The following is a 16236-nucleotide window of genomic DNA, read 5'->3' as shown; positions in this document are numbered from 1 at the left end:
ACTACAGTAACACCCACACTGAATAAGGGCCCCCCACATTGTATGATGGCCCCCCACTGTAGCCCCACAATCTATGATGGGCCTCACACTGTATAAGGGTCCTCCACAGTAGTCCCTACAATGTATGAGACCACAACATACATTATGATGCACCCACAGCCATATGATGCCCTCACACATCTTAATAAAATAAATCCTGACAAGTCCTCCTGCAAAGTGCTGCCACACGTTCTGGACATCAAAGTCATTGCGCCAGCACTTCTGTCCCGTTCCGCAAACCGCAGCCATAAAACGATTAGCTTTCTACGGAAAGAAGAGCAGTAGTGCTGGGAGATCATGTCTCCCCGCTCTCTCACTGCTTAAGAATATCAACGTGCTGTGCACATGCATACAGTTAACGGTAGCGATAGCGGGCCCCGTATCGCAGATATCAAGATATCATGTTAGTCAGCTTCCTATGAGCTGTATGCCAATATAGATGGCTTAACCTCTTCATGACATGCGCCATACATGTACTGCGCATGTTGTGTCTCCCTTTTTGATGTGGACTCCGGCGGTAAGCCCACATCTTTCCCGGCACATGTCAGCTGTTTTGAACAGCTGACATGCTCCTCTAACAGCTGTGGGTGGAATCGCGATCCACCCACGGCTGTTAACCTGTTAAATGCCACTGTCAATCTCTGACAGTGGCATTTAACTCACACTTACTGGAAACGCGCCGAAAATACCGCCCTTTGGTGACCCCTTCACATGATCGCGGGTCACCGATGGGTTGGCATGACAACCAGAGGATTCCAGCAGACCTCTATGGCTGTCATAGCCGGATTGCTATGAGCGCCGCCTGGTGGTCGGCACTCATAGCAAGTGAGCATGTCTGCTACCCACAGGCGATTTGATCATCGCCTGTGTGTAGCAGAGACGATCGGATTATGGCAGCTTCTAGTCTCTCATAGAGACTATTGAAGCATGCAAAAAAAAAAAAAAGTTTTTTAAATTATTAAAAAAATAAAAAAAATATAAAAGTTCAAATCACCCCCCTTTTGCCCGATTCAAAATAAAACAATAAAAACGAAATTAAACATACACATATTTGGTATCGCCACATTCATAATCACCCAATCTATTATGCTATAAAAAGAATTAATCCGATCGGTAAATGGCGTAGTGAAAAAAAAAGTCAAAACCCCAGAATTACGTTTTTTTGGTCGCCTCAAAATTGCATTAAAATGTAAGAACAAGCGATCAAAAGAACGTATCCACACCAAAATGGTATCATTAAAAACATCAACTCGGCATGCAAAAAATAAGCTCTCACCCATCCCCAGATCCCGAAAATGGAGATGCTACGGGTCTTGGAAAACTACGCAATTTTTTTTATTTTAACAAACTTTGGATTTTTTTTCACCACTTACAGTAAATAAAAAAAGAACCTAGACATGTTTGGTGTCTATGAACTCGTAATGACCTGGAGAAGCATAGTGACAGGTCAGTTTTAGCATTTGGTGAACATGGTAACAAAAATCCAAAACACAGTTGTGAAATTGCACTTTTTTTTTTTGCAATTTCACCATACTTGGAATTTTTTTTCCTGTTTTCAAGTACACAATATGGTAAACTCAATAGTGTCATTCAAAAGTACAACTCATCCCGTAAAAAACAAACCCTCACATGGCCATATTGATGGAAAAATAAAAAAGTTATGGCTCTGGGAAGAAGGGGAGCAAAAAACAGAAACGCAAAAACAAAAAAGGGCTCCGTCGTGAAGGGGTTAAGAAGGTTCATCCTACTTTAAGATTCCCTTTTAAATCTGTGAATTTTGTGTAAAAAAAAAATGGACAAATCACAAATAAATCTCATTCAAGAGACATATAACTTTCAATGAAGTATATAGCAAATGAATAGCTTGCAGTCATTGTCAGAATATGAAACACCTTTGGAAACGTGGTCATGGTACATTGCAGTTTGCATTTTAGAAGGCTGCAGTGATAGTTGACTTTGTGGAACTTTCTCCCATCTCCCTACTGCATCTCTGGAGATCAGCCGCAGTGATCTTGGGGTTCTTCTTTACCTCTCTCACCAAGGCTCTTCTCCCAGGATTGCTCAGTTTGGCTGGACACCCAGGTCTAGGAAGATTTCTGGTGGTCACAAACTTCTTCCATTTAAGGATTATGGAGGCCACTGTGCTCTTAGGAACTTTGCTGAAGAAATTCTGTTGTAACCTTGGCCAGATCTGTACCTTGCCACAATTCTGTCTCTGAGTTCCTTGGCCAGTTCCTTTGACTTCATAATTCTCATTTGGTCTGACATGCACTGTGAGCTGTGAGGTCTCATATAGAAAGGTGTGTGCCTTTCCAAATCAAGTCCTATCAGTTTAATGAAACACAGCTGGACTCCAATGAAGGAGTAGAACCATTTCAAGGAGCATCACAAGGAAATGGACAGCATGTGACTTAAATATGAGTGTCTGAGCAAAGGGTCTGAATAGTTATGACCATGTGATATTTCAGTTTTTCTTTTTTTATAAGTTTGCAAAAATAACTAAATTTCTGGGTTTTTTTTCAGTCAAGATGGGGTGCAGAGTGTACATTAATGAGCAAAAAAGGAACTTTTTTAAAATTTACCAAATGGCTGCAATGAAACAAAGAGTGAAAAATTTAAAGGGGTCTGAATACTTTCGGTACCCACTGTATATAGTATATATTTTCTGAAATGTTGCAGAAAAGATTGTCTGTTATACTCCATAAGAAAAAAAGGGCGCACAAATACCAGGGATGTGGTAAATTAAGCAATATATGACCATAGTGTATGTAAGCTAATATATGATGCCTGCCTTCCTCTGTCATAACTTTAGATATAGATTTGCATATGGAATCATAATACACATTAGCCCTATAGGGCGTCTGTTAGTGAATTTCTCACTATAAGGCTACTTTCACACTAGCGTCGTGCACTGCACGTCGCTATGCGTCGTTTTGAAGAAAAAACGCATCCTGCAAAAGTGCTTGCAGGATGCGTTTTTTCTCAATTGACTTGCATCAGCGACGCAGTGCGACGCATTGCCACACGTCGCAACCGTCATGCGACAGTTGCATAGTTACATAGTTACATAGTTATTAAGGTTGAAGGAAGACTTTAAGTCCATCTAGTTCAACCCATAGCCTAGCATGCCCTAACATGTTGATCCAGGGGAAGGCAAAAAAACCCCATGTGGTAAGAGTAAGCTCCATCATGGGGAAAAAAAATTCCTTCCCGACCCCACATACGGCAATCAGACTAGTTCCCTGGATCAACGCCTTATCAAGGAATCTAATATATATACCCTGTAATATTATACTTTTCCAGAAAGGTATCCAGTCCCCTCTTAAATTGAAGCAATGAGTCACTCATTACAACATCATACGGCAGAGAGTTCCATAGTCTCACTGCTCTTACAGTAAAGAATCCGCGTCTGTTATTATGCTTAAACCTTTTTTCCTCCAGACGTAGAGGATGCCCCCTTGTCCCTGTGTTAGGTCTATGATTAAAAAGATCAGCAGAAAGGTCTTTGTACTGTCCCCTCATATATTTATACATTAACATAAGATCACCCCTTAGTCTTCGTTTTTCCAAACTAAATAGCCCCAAGTGTAATAACCTATCTTGGTATTGCAGACCCCCCAGTCCTCTAATAACCTTGGTCGCTCTTCTCTGCACCCGCTCCAGTTCAGCTATGTGTTTCTTATACACCGGAGACCAGAACTGTGCACAGTATTCTAAGTGTGGTCGCACTAGTGACTTGTATAGAGGTAAAATTATGTTCTCCTCATGAGCATCTATGCCTCTTTTAATGCATCCCATTATTTTATTTGCCTTTGTAGCAGCTGCCTGACACTGGCCACTGAATATGAGTTTGTCATCCACCCATACACCCAGGTCTTTTTCATTGACGGTTTTGCCCAGAGTTTTAGAATTAAGCACATAGTTATACATCTTATTACTTCTACCCAAGTGCATGACCTTACATTTATCCCCATTAAAGCTCATTTGCCATTTATCAGCCCAAGCTTCTAGTTTACATAAATCAGCCTGTAATATAAAATTGTCCTCCCCTGTATTGATTACCCTGCAGAGTTTAGTGTCATCTGCAAATATTGAAATTCTACTCTGAATGCCCCCTACAAGGTCATTAATAAATATGTTAAAAAGAAGAGGGCCCAATACTGACCCCTGTGGTACCCCACTACTAACCGTGACCCAGTCCGAGTGTGCTCCATTAATAACCACCCTTTGTTTCCTATCCCTGAGCCAACTCTCAACCCACTTGCACATATTTTCCCCTATCCCCATTATTCTCATTTTATGTATCAACCTTTTGTGTGGCACCGTATCAAAAGCTTTTGAAAAGTCCATATACACTACATCTACTGGGTTCCCTTGGTCCAGACCGGAACTTACCTCTTCATAGAAGCTGATCAAATTAGTCTGACATGATCGGTCCCTAGTAAACCCGTGCTGATACTGGGTCATGAGGTTATTCCTCTTCAGATACTCCAGTATAGCATCCCTTAGAATGCCCTCCAGGATTTTACCCACAGTAGAGGTTAAGCTTACTGGCCTATAATTACCGAGTTCAGTTTTTGTCCCCTTTTTGAATATTGGCACCACATTTGCTATACGCCAGTCCTGTGGTACAGACCCTGTTATTATGGACTCTTTAAAGATTAAAAATAATGGTCTATCAATGACTGTACTTAGTTCCTGCAGTACTCGGGGGTGTATCCCATCCGGGCCCGGAGATTTGTCAATTTTTGTGATTTTTAGACGCCGCCGTACTTCCTGCTGGGTTAAGCAGGTAACATTAAATTGGGGATTATTATCACTAGTCATATTGGCTGCCATGGGATTTTCTTTTGTAAATACTGATGAAAAAAAGTCATTTAGCATATTGGCTTTTTCCTCATCCTCATCCACCATTTCACCCAGACTATTTTTAAGGGGGCCAACGCTATCATTTTTTAGTTTCTTACTATTTATGTAGTTAAAGAATATTTTGGGGTTATTTTTGCTCTCTCTAGCAATGAGTCTCTCTGTCTCAATCTTTGCTGCCTTGATTTGCTTTTTACATAATTTATTTAATTTTTTGTATTTAGTTAATGCTTCCTCACTACCTACTTCCTTTAATTCTCTAAATGCTTTCTTTTTGTCACTTATTGCGCCCCTTACAGCTTTATTTAGCCATATTGGTTTCCTCCTATTTCTAGTATGTTTATTCCCATACGGTACATACTGTGCACAGGTCCTATCCAGGATGCTAATAAATGTCTCCCATTTTCTTTGTGTATTTTTATGCCTCAGGATATCGTCCCAGTTAATTGCACCAAGATCCTCTCTCATCCGTTGGAAATTTGCCCTCCTGAAGTTTAGTGTCCTTGTCACCCCTCTACTACACATCTTATTAAAGGAGACCTGAAAACTTATTATTTCGTGATCACTATTCCCCAAGTAACCCCCAACCCTTATATTTGATATGCGGTCTGGCCTGTTGGTTAATATTAGGTCTAGCAGTGCCCCCCTTCTTGTTGGGTCCTGAACCAGTTGTGAAAGGTAATTGTCTCTCATAGTTGTCAAAAACCGATTACCTTTACTGGAACTGCAGGTTTCTGTTCCCCAATCTATTTCAGGGTAGTTGAAGTCCCCCATAATAATGACTTCTCCTTGAGTCGCAGCTTCATCTATTTGCTTTACGAGGATATTCTCCATTGCTTCCATTATTTTTGGAGATTTATAACAAACCCCTATCAGTAATTTATTATTTTTTCCCCCTCCCCTTATCTCCACCCACAGGGACTCTACATTTTCATTAGATTCACTTATATTATCACGCCGGGTGGGTTTTAAGGACGATTTTACATACAGACACACCCCACCCCCTCGCTTATCTGTACGGTCATTTCTGAAAAGGCTATAGCCCTGCAAGTTAACAGCCCAGTCATGGCTCTCATCCAGCCATGTCTCAGATATACCCACCATGTCATAATTATGTTCCAACAACATTAGTTCTAATTCGTCCATTTTGTTGGCGAGGCTTCTGGCATTAGTATACATGCACTTGATGTTCCTCTCTGTACCTCTATTCTTTCTTAAATTACTAACTGTTCTAACCCCACCCCCCATGCCACCACCACCCCCAACTTCCTTTTTTGTGCCCAGGTCTCTATCTGCACTATCTTCCCCTCCTATAAAATGAATACCCTCCCCCCCAATCCCTAGTTTAAACACTCCTCCAACCTTCTAACCATTTTCTCCCCCAGCACAGCTGCACCTTCCCCATTGAGGTGCAGCCCATCCCTAGCGTAGAGCCTGTAGCCAACTGAGAAGTCGGCCCAGTTCTGCAGGAACCTAAACCCCTCCTTCCTACACCAATTCTTGAGCCACTTATTAACCTCCCTAATCTCCCGTTGCCTCTCTGGCGTGGCACGTGGTACAGGCAATATTTCAGAAAATACCACGTTGGAGGTCCTTGCTTTCAGCTTGCAGCCTAATTCCCTGAAATCATCTTTAAGGACCTTCCACCTACCTCTAACTTTGTCATTTGTGCCAATGTGCACCATGACCGCTGGGTCCTCACCAGCCCCTCCCAGTAATCTGTCCACCCGATCAGCGATGTGTCGGACTCGAGCGCCAGGTAGGCAGCACACCGTTCGACGATCCCTGTCTTTGTGACAGATTGCCCTATCTGTTCCCCTAATAATTGAGTCCCCCACTACCAGCACCTGTCTGGCCTGCCCTGCTCTCCTATTTCCCTCCTTACTGGAGCAGTCACTCCTCCGGCTTTCAGAGGACATGCCTGGCTGCAGCAGTGCTACCCCTGTACTGGCACCCCCCTCATCTGCCAACTTAGCAAACTTATTGGGGTGTGCCAGATCAGGACTAGCCTCCCTGGCACTCTTCCCTCTACCCCGCTTCCTAACTGTCACCCAGCTAACTGCCTCACTGTCCTGCAGCTCCATCCTACCATCCCCCTCCTCATCTATCCCATTGAGCGTCTGCTCTGTGAGCAGAAGACTCCTCTCCATATTGTCTATGGATCTCAGTGTTGCCAGCTGCACATTTAGATCCAGTATCTGGGTTTCCAAATGCACAACGTGCTCACATCTCGCACAGCAGTATGCACCCTCGACCGGCTGGTCAAGGACTGCATACATGTGGCAAGATGTGCACTGGATGGCATTAACAATTGTGGAGCACATTTCCTAATGGGGATTGCACCAGACAGAAATGTTAAATAAAAAAAATAAAAAAAATACAAAGTATTAATTAACACTTGGAACAGCAATTCCTCCTTTGGAAACTCCCTGATTCCAAAGTCACTGAGTCACAAGTCACACTTACCGCCGTTCACACTTACGCTCAGGTCACACTCAGCTCGCTCACACTCGCTATGCTGAAGATTTAAAGATTTTTTTTTTTTTTCCCTCTATTTCCCTTCAACAACAAGCCTCCTTGCTGTTCAAATGCACTTCCAAAAAGGACTTGAGCCCCAAACAGCTGCCCCTTATAAACCCTTGATTATGACCGCCCACCCTAAGTTAACCCCTTGTGAATATAGCTACTCCCAATTCAACAACTCACACAAATTCACACAGGTATTTGTTAAAGGCCTTCCAAATACCTCTTCACTGAGTCACAAGTCACACTTACCGCCGTTCACACTTACGCTCAGGTCACACTCAGCTCGCTCACACTCGCTATGCTGAAGATTTAAAGATTTTTTTTTTTTTTCCCTCTATTTCCCTTCAACAACAAGCCTCCTTGCTGTTCAAATGCACTTCCAAAAAGGACTTGAGCCCCAAACAGCTGCCCCTTATAAACCCTTGATTATGACCGCCCACCCTAAGTTAACCCCTTGTGAATATAGCTACTCCCAATTCAACAACTCACACAAATTCACACAGGTATTTGTTAAAGGCCTTCCAAATACCTCTTCACTGAGTCACAAGTCACACTTACCGCCGTTCACACTTACGCTCAGGTCACACTCAGCTCGCTCACACTCGCTATGCTGAAGATTTAAAGATTTTTTTTTTTTTTCCCTCTATTTCCCTTCAACAACAAGCCTCCTTGCTGTTCAAATGCACTTCCAAAAAGGACTTGAGCCCCAAACAGCTGCCCCTTATAAACCCTTGATTATGACCGCCCACCCTAAGTTAACCCCTTGTGAATATAGCTACTCCCAATTCAACAACTCACACAAATTCACACAGGTATTTGTTAAAGGCCTTCCAAATACCTCTTCACTGAGTCACAAGTCACACTTACCGCCGTTCACACTTACGCTCAGGTCACACTCAGCTCGCTCACACTCGCTATGCTGAAGATTTAAAGATTTTTTTTTTTTTTCCCTCTATTTCCCTTCAACAACAAGCCTCCTTGCTGTTCAAATGCACTTCCAAAAAGGACTTGAGCCCCAAACAGCTGCCCCTTATAAACCCTTGATTATGACCGCCCACCCTAAGTTAACCCCTTGTGAATATAGCTACTCCCAATTCAACAACTCACACAAATTCACACAGGTATTTGTTAAAGGCCTTCCAAATACCTCTTCACTGAGTCACAAGTCACACTTACCGCCGTTCACACTTACGCTCAGGTCACACTCAGCTCGCTCACACTCGCTATGCTGAAGATTTAAAGATTTTTTTTTTTTTTCCCTCTATTTCCCTTCAACAACAAGCCTCCTTGCTGTTCAAATGCACTTCCAAAAAGGACTTGAGCCCCAAACAGCTGCCCCTTATAAACCCTTGATTATGACCGCCCACCCTAAGTTAACCCCTTGTGAATATAGCTACTCCCAATTCAACAACTCACACAAATTCACACAGGTATTTGTTAAAGGCCTTCCAAATACCTCTTCACTGAGTCACAAGTCACACTTACCGCCGTTCACACTTACGCTCAGGTCACACTCAGCTCGCTCACACTCGCTATGCTGAAGATTTAAAGATTTTTTTTTTTTTTCCCTCTATTTCCCTTCAACAACAAGCCTCCTTGCTGTTCAAATGCACTTCCAAAAAGGACTTGAGCCCCAAACAGCTGCCCCTTACAAACCCTTGATTATGACCGCCCACCCTAAGTTAACCCCTTGTGAATATAGCTACTCCCAATTCAACAACTCACACAAATTCACACAGGTATTTGTTAAAGGCCTTCCAAATACCTCTTCACTGAGTCACAAGTCACACTTACCGCCGTTCACACTTACGCTCAGGTCACACTCAGCTCGCTCACACTCGCTGTGCTGAAGATTTAAAGATTTTTATTTTTTTTTTCCTCTATTTCCCTTCAACAACAAGCCTCCTTGCTGTTCAAATGCACTTCCAAAAAGTTGCGTCGTGTTGCGTCGGACCGTCGCCACCAAAAAATGTTGCATGTAACGTTTTTTGGTGCATCGTCTGCAGCATTTCCGACCGGGCATGCGCGGCCGGAACTCCGCCCCCTCCTCCCCGCACCTCACAATGGGGCAGCGGATGCGTTGAAAAACAGCCGTTGTGCGGCGCTTCCACACTATGCGTCGGTGCGCTGCAACGTCGCATAGCGACGTGCAGTGCACGACGCTAGTGTGAAAGTAGCCTAAGACGTACAACTTCTGGGTACTCCTCCGAAAAATTAACAAAAATAACTTTTGTTGTCGCTCAGTATAGAAACCTTAATGTATGCAAAGTAAGATCGCATGTGCACATCCGGCAGAAGTTGACGGTTGTGCCAAAGCCCTCCAAAATGCCTTCCTCCTTGCTTCGATTGACGGTGCCAGTGCACTGTTCATTCCGGGTGGTGCAGGTGCATTAAGCACCTGGCCGTGAGCTACTGCTCATCACCTGGGAACATATGGCACATTAGGATTTTTTTTTCTGATTGTCAAATTTTTATTTTATTATTCTCTTTATTTCTCTTAGATTTGATAGATTAGCTTGCCCCTTTCTGTATATATTTTGATGACTCAACTCTCTCTAATGTGCACAAATATGGAATATACAAACTTATGGCATAAAAGAGAAAGCAAGATTGGATGAGAAAGACACACGAGGAAGATCTGAAGGTGACAAGACCTCTTTATGCTTCTGAGGCCTCGTACACATCAATCGAATTATTAGCTTCACCATAAGATAATTACTACAGTATTTCAGGGTGGTCTGTGACGTGCGGGTGGTCTGTTTTACCCACAGAAATTAATTTGTTGGTGCTGCGTCTTTGGTAATTACTCTTGCACAGAGAGGAATTGTTCTAAAGGATTCTGAAAGCTGTGGTGTTCTACAGAACTGTCTTGTATCTTCTCAAAATAACTTAATTTGGACAGATCAACATCTTAGTAAGTTGGAATCGGCCTCTTTTTCGTGACTTATTCTCCCTCTAATTAAGTTTGGGACATTCCAGTGACCATTAGAAAATAAGATTTTGGTGGTGCCGTGTGAAGACACAACATGGTCTGTCTGTAAGCGCATAGAGGGGCTTTTACCGTCTTCTACAACGTCAAATGTTTAATTCCAGAACGCACAGTTAGGGAGCAGTGACTGTGTCTTCACTGCTGAAAGCTAAACTTTTTGATGTCCCTATGAAACTAAAAATAATGCCTATATTTACCAAGTGGCAAGCTAAATGCAAGGGTTCACATACAACACGGCATCAGGCTCTATGGTTTGGAGATGACTCATTGATCTAGCTATATGCTATCTAATTTTTTCTTACAATCAGCAGTTCTCCTTACAGAAGAGTTTCTCCTAAAACTCTTACGGTCCACTTCAACATTTGTGAGGTTTTTTTTTTTTATTTATTATTTGCCCTGTGGCATTCATTGTTGTTTTTGCACTAAATTCTTGAAAATGGCGCATGTGGTTCATGAATTTTATGCATCATCAAGAATGCTTTGTATTTTTTGTCTTTAACTTGTTTAGCAACCTCTTAGCTCAAAAAGTGGCATGTTTTGCTAAAGCATGGCAAACATTTCAGACATACATAATATCATTTCTGGGGTGGGGTAGGGATTGGAGTACATTTGCGCTAAATTTTTTGGACATTTTTTATTTTTTTTTTAAATTGTAATTAATGAACCAGATGAAAACACCACCCAGAAACAATCCTAAAAAAAAATAAGCAAACAAATAGATAATTTCTGTTAAAAAAAAAAAAAAGCACAAGTTAAGAAACGAAGTAGGCAAAAGAAAATGAGACAAAGCACTAATGCAATAATGACTTGTAGTGAAAATGTAGAATTATTCAACGTATGTTGAAATCCATGAGCAACTATGAAATGTATGTTCTTACTGTATCCCCCATAGTGAGAAGAGTTCTCTCTTATGAATAATAAAGGAGGTGCTGAAGCTTCTCTAAATGCTGTACATATTGGCAAGTCTTGGGTGGACAAGTTCTTTAGTCACATATCCGCTTACTTAACTAGATCGGCGAGTTTATTTTGTGATTATAAGTAATGCCCAAAAGGTAGAAGTCCAAGAGATTAGCATTTGTTGACTTCACTCCAAATCTGGTCTGATGTGCTCATACTTATATAGAGTAGATGATGATAAATACTCAGGTATTACCAGCTCTTCAGAAAATAATTTTCTGAATATAAATATCATGCGTCTACTTCTTATACCCCGTGGAGGATCGGTGTAACGAGCTTTATTTTTCTGTTTATTTCAGTGCCCCTATGCCTTATCTAATTGGAGTTCACTTCAGCCTCATAGAGGTAGGTTATCCTTTCATATTCTATGTTGTTACACAAAGCTGATTTTCTTATGAATGTAAGTTAGTCTTTATTTACTCAAGGAGTCTTAAGGTACCGTCTCACAGTGGCACTTTGGTCGCTACGACGGCACGATCCGTGACGCTCCAGCGTCGCTCCATTATCGCTCCAGCGTCGTAGACTGTGGTCACACTTCGCAATGCACGGTGCTGGAGCGATAATTTCATGACGTATTTGCGATGTAGAAGCCGTTGGTTACTGTGCGCACATCGTATACAATATCGTGCACACCTTTGTTACACGATGCGATCATGCCGCCACAGCGGGACACTTGACGACGAAAGAAAGTTTCAAACGATCTGCTACGACGTACGATTCTCAGCGGGGTCCCTGATCGCTGCTGCGTGTCAGACACAGCGAGATCGTAAGTATATCGCTGGAACGTCACGGATCGTGCCGTCGTAGCGACCAAAGTGCTGCTGTGAGACGGTACCCTTACATTGAAATGTTCATGTATTTATGTTGCAAAGATACTCTTTTTTTATTTGTTGTGTTAGATCGGGTTCAGACCATGTTCCTGACTCAGTTGTGAGTTTCGTTCTGAAATTGTGAAAAATGGAATTCTGATGTGCCTCGGTGGAGCCATTGGCCCCAGTTCATCAATACCGGAGTTGTTTACTCCAGTGTTGATGAGGGATATGCTGGAGTTAGATGCTACTGATTCATTAAGTGAAGCACGCCTTTTCATGAAGCATCTGACAAGTGGCATACACCTCCGTGTGTACCACGCCACAAATGATACTCCTGTCGGGGACTGAAGATTTGTGGCAAAATAAACGCAACTGCCACTCCCCCAACACACCCCAGCTTCATCCACTTAAGTCACAAAATTTTAGCACAGCAATTTTTCAAAGCTTTTTACACGAGAATTCTGAAGGAAAATCTTTGATGTATGAGGCCCATAGACTTCATTTAGGCAAACTACATCCAAAACATGCAACTTTGGACTCATTATGACTTTTTTTTTCACTGGTTTCCATCTTTTATGCTGGACACACTAGTAACAGATGTGCACACATTAACATTTAATTTTTTGTAGTGCAATTCAATAAAAGGTTCAAGATCCTTTTTAGTACAATTTAGAACATGAAAATTCCTCTAAACATTCATATTGTTTAGATCTAGAGCACCAATAAGGCTGTGTGCACAAGGTACATTTTTGGTGCATTTTTTCCTCGCAGAATTGGCCCAGAAAAGCTAGGGAATCTTATTGTCAGCAAAGTCAATGAGAATCCTGAAGTGCCGTGCACATAAGTATTTTCACTTTCAGGATTTACTGTGTGTTTAATTCTGCAGCATGACAATTTTTCTACCATTTTTACCACGTTTTTCACCCATTGACTTCAACTGAGTCAGTGAAATACAAAGCAAAAACGGAGGTATAAAAATGTTTGCGAATTTGCTGAGTTTTTGCTTGCGTTTTCACAGACTTCCTATGGTGTTTCCCGTGCTGTCATCTGTGCGACAATGTGAGAAACACTGGCAGTGGTGATCAGCGGTAAGATCGTCAGAGCACTGCGGTGTCACGCTATCAGATATCAGCGTGACCCCGCAGCTGTGACTGTGACTCCCGGTCAAAAGCTTACTGCCAGTCATAGGCAGATGAGAGACTACTACTGTCGTCAGATAGCCAATAAGAAGAACAAAGATCCTCCCAAAGCTATATAATAAATAATTATTTTTATTCAATTACCAATGTATTTTAAAAATATAATAATGACATAGAACACAGGAGATGGCAAAACTTACTGTACAGAAAATGAAAGACACTGTGCGAGTAAATAAATAGTCAATATATAGAGATATTATTAGATATAAGGTGCATAAATAAATAGTCAATATATAGAGATATTATTAGATATAAGGTGCATAAATAAATAGTCAATATATAGAGATATTATTAGATATAAGGTGCATAAATAAATAGGTAAACACCTAATGCAAGCAATATCTTATAGAACAGCAGTTAATAACAATAGGTGTCCTGTATCATACCAGACATCTTGTGAAAACCATGTACTACATAAGATACAGATTAGTCCCAAAGAGTGCCGAGTGCTTAAAATGTAGAAATAATACAGGATGATGCTGGAAGGTGTCCCTAACCTGTACTGCAGCTCATAAGGGACGGATATCAAAAAATAAAGCTATAATAGCATCAATTCGAACCTTAAGTCCGCAGACAGGCCAGGGAGGTTATTGCTTACAAAAATGACATTTTCTATGGTACAAAAATCAGGGTTACCAGTAGATGTATTTACCCAAAGTTGGACTTGCCACAGTGGACCCCTTTGTGAACCTTACGCTCGTCACTGCCACCAAGTATCAAGGTGCGCTCTGAGTTCTGCCAGTGGGCGTATGTGCCCACAATCTGGAATAGCAGCAGTTTGGATGCAGCTCGCCTGCTCTGCATCCAAACAGCTCCTTTCTTCACAGTGGATGGGCTTTATAGAAATGCCATGTCCACTGTGCTTCTATTTGACGCTGCGTAAACTCAACCGCAGTGCGGGTTTACAAGCCGCAGCATATCAATTTCTGTTGCGGAAACGCTACAGAAATTTCCACAGTAGAATGTAGTGGATGCGGTAAATCACACATGTGGATTTAACTGCGTGATTGAACTATGCTGCGTCCAAAGCACTGCTATTTCCTGATCGTGGGCACGTACCCTTGTTTGGTTACAGCCTATGTAGGCTCATTCTGCGAACGCTCCTACATAGGCTGGTGACAACACGAGACATCGCTTTAACCCCTGGATTACCTTTGGACCTGGGGTGAGTATTTTGGGTTAATTTACATGTTTAAAGAATGTGTCTGTTTTATTTCAAATAAAGTGGGTTTTTTCGGTGTGTTTATTTAACTCTTTACTTACAGGTTTAGTAATGAGGATGTCTGGCTGACACCTCTTCATTAGTAAATCTAGGACTGAGTGTCAGCGACGCCTAATCCCATTACCCCGATGCGACTGCACCAGGGCATCGGGAAGAGCCTGGGCTAAGTGCCACAATTGGCGCTTCAGATATAAAGTGCCATTTCTGGGGCAGCAGAGTGCTGGTATTTTTTGCCTGGGATGGGGCAAATACCGGTAAGCATGAAAATGAAAGGGTTGAACAAGGTAATGATACCACCAATTTTTTTTTTCTTTTTTCAGATATCTTTATTTAGCGCCAAAAAGTAGTCTTTGCAGTACAAAAATGCATCAAAACCGCTTGTATTTTCTGTTGTGTTTTTGCGCCAGCAAATTACTTGAGATGCAGAAAAATTGCAGAAATTTCTGCAATCAAATACTCAATGTGCGTACATAGCCCAAAACTTCTCACCTGTGTGTTCCTTTTTTATCCTTGTGCTCTAGTCTTTGCAACAGCTCTGTGCCCAAATACTCAATGAGCAGCAGTCTCATTCAGTGCAGGAAATCCCCGCGTCATGTAAATCACTAGTTCAGTAGTCAGATGATTAATATAATGGTCCGGTAAGCACATAATTTTCATATTGTTGGCAACACTTCCCCTGTTTACATACAGAAGTGATTTTTAGCTCCCCATTAAGGATGGGATGAGATGATGAGAAAGCATTTTTTAGTTTGTATTCTTTAGTGCTGTTTTCTTGTACATTCCCACTTATAATGTCCTATATATAGAGGAGCTGTATTTTTAGGCTCCTCTGCCAGTGATATACATTTTAGCTGGCATTGGAAATGCAGCATGGAAGCTTTCCACCAGCTGTATATTACCCAGAAGTGAAAATGGTTGACCACATACTTAATGCAAATGTACAAGGATTACTAACTAAAATCCTTTTCCTACAAGACCATGTTTGACGTTGGCTCTATACTGAGGTCTTGTCTGATTTATTAAACATAAGCTCCTTAATATCTGTTACATTGTAGTTAGGATATGTGCTCATAGAAATATGCTACAAAATTTAGCTTTAGAAAGTAGGAAAAAATGAACAGTATACTGGGACTGGTTTCTTTTTCAATAGCAAAGCCTCTGATTAAAAATATTGATCTATGAAAATCTTAATAAAAATTGCTGTAAGGGAGAGACCACTGGAGCTTCTGGCTGCATGGCCTAATCTGGGCGGGGTTATAGTCCCGCAGCAGCTGCACCATGTGGTCTCACCCTAATACTTTATTACCCTTTTTTCATCCTATACTTTTAACGTCTTTTTTCAGAGGGTGAGAAGTAGATCTCTGGATGATGTGGTAGTATTAAATGTGGACACAAATTCATTGGAAACTCCCTTTAACGACCTAACAGCTCTGCCGAGTGATGTGGTAAGTGTTTCCGTAACCAATAGGTAGTTGAAAGGAAACTCTGCTGTCATGACGTTTGTCTGTGTTCTATAGGCCTCATATTCACTGTTACAGGATGGTTTCTACATTGCAGCAACTAGTGACTATTATTTTCTAACACCAGAAATATAACTGACAAGTAAGCCCAGCTCGTTATAGAAAT

At 41.6% G+C, this 16236-nt stretch overlaps 1 protein-coding gene across 6 annotated transcripts in view; it reads left to right on the top strand.

Annotated features, from left to right (window-relative positions):
- The window catches only part of DENND1B (DENN domain containing 1B), a 246050-nt gene that overhangs the window by 146881 nt on the left and 82933 nt on the right, over nt 1-16236 (top strand). For all 6 annotated transcript variants that reach the window (XM_077278453.1, XM_077278450.1, XM_077278455.1 and 3 more), the window contains 2 exons: nt 11677-11722; nt 15954-16055. In XM_077278453.1, coding sequence (XP_077134568.1) covers nt 11677-11722; nt 15954-16055 — 148 coding nt within the window. The remainder of the gene's footprint in view (nt 1-11676; nt 11723-15953; nt 16056-16236) is intronic.

This window comes from Ranitomeya variabilis, chromosome 8 (genome assembly GCF_051348905.1).
Source record: "Ranitomeya variabilis isolate aRanVar5 chromosome 8, aRanVar5.hap1, whole genome shotgun sequence".
NCBI lineage: Eukaryota > Metazoa > Chordata > Amphibia > Anura > Dendrobatidae > Ranitomeya > Ranitomeya variabilis.
This window is presented reverse-complemented; position numbering and strand designations above follow the sequence as displayed.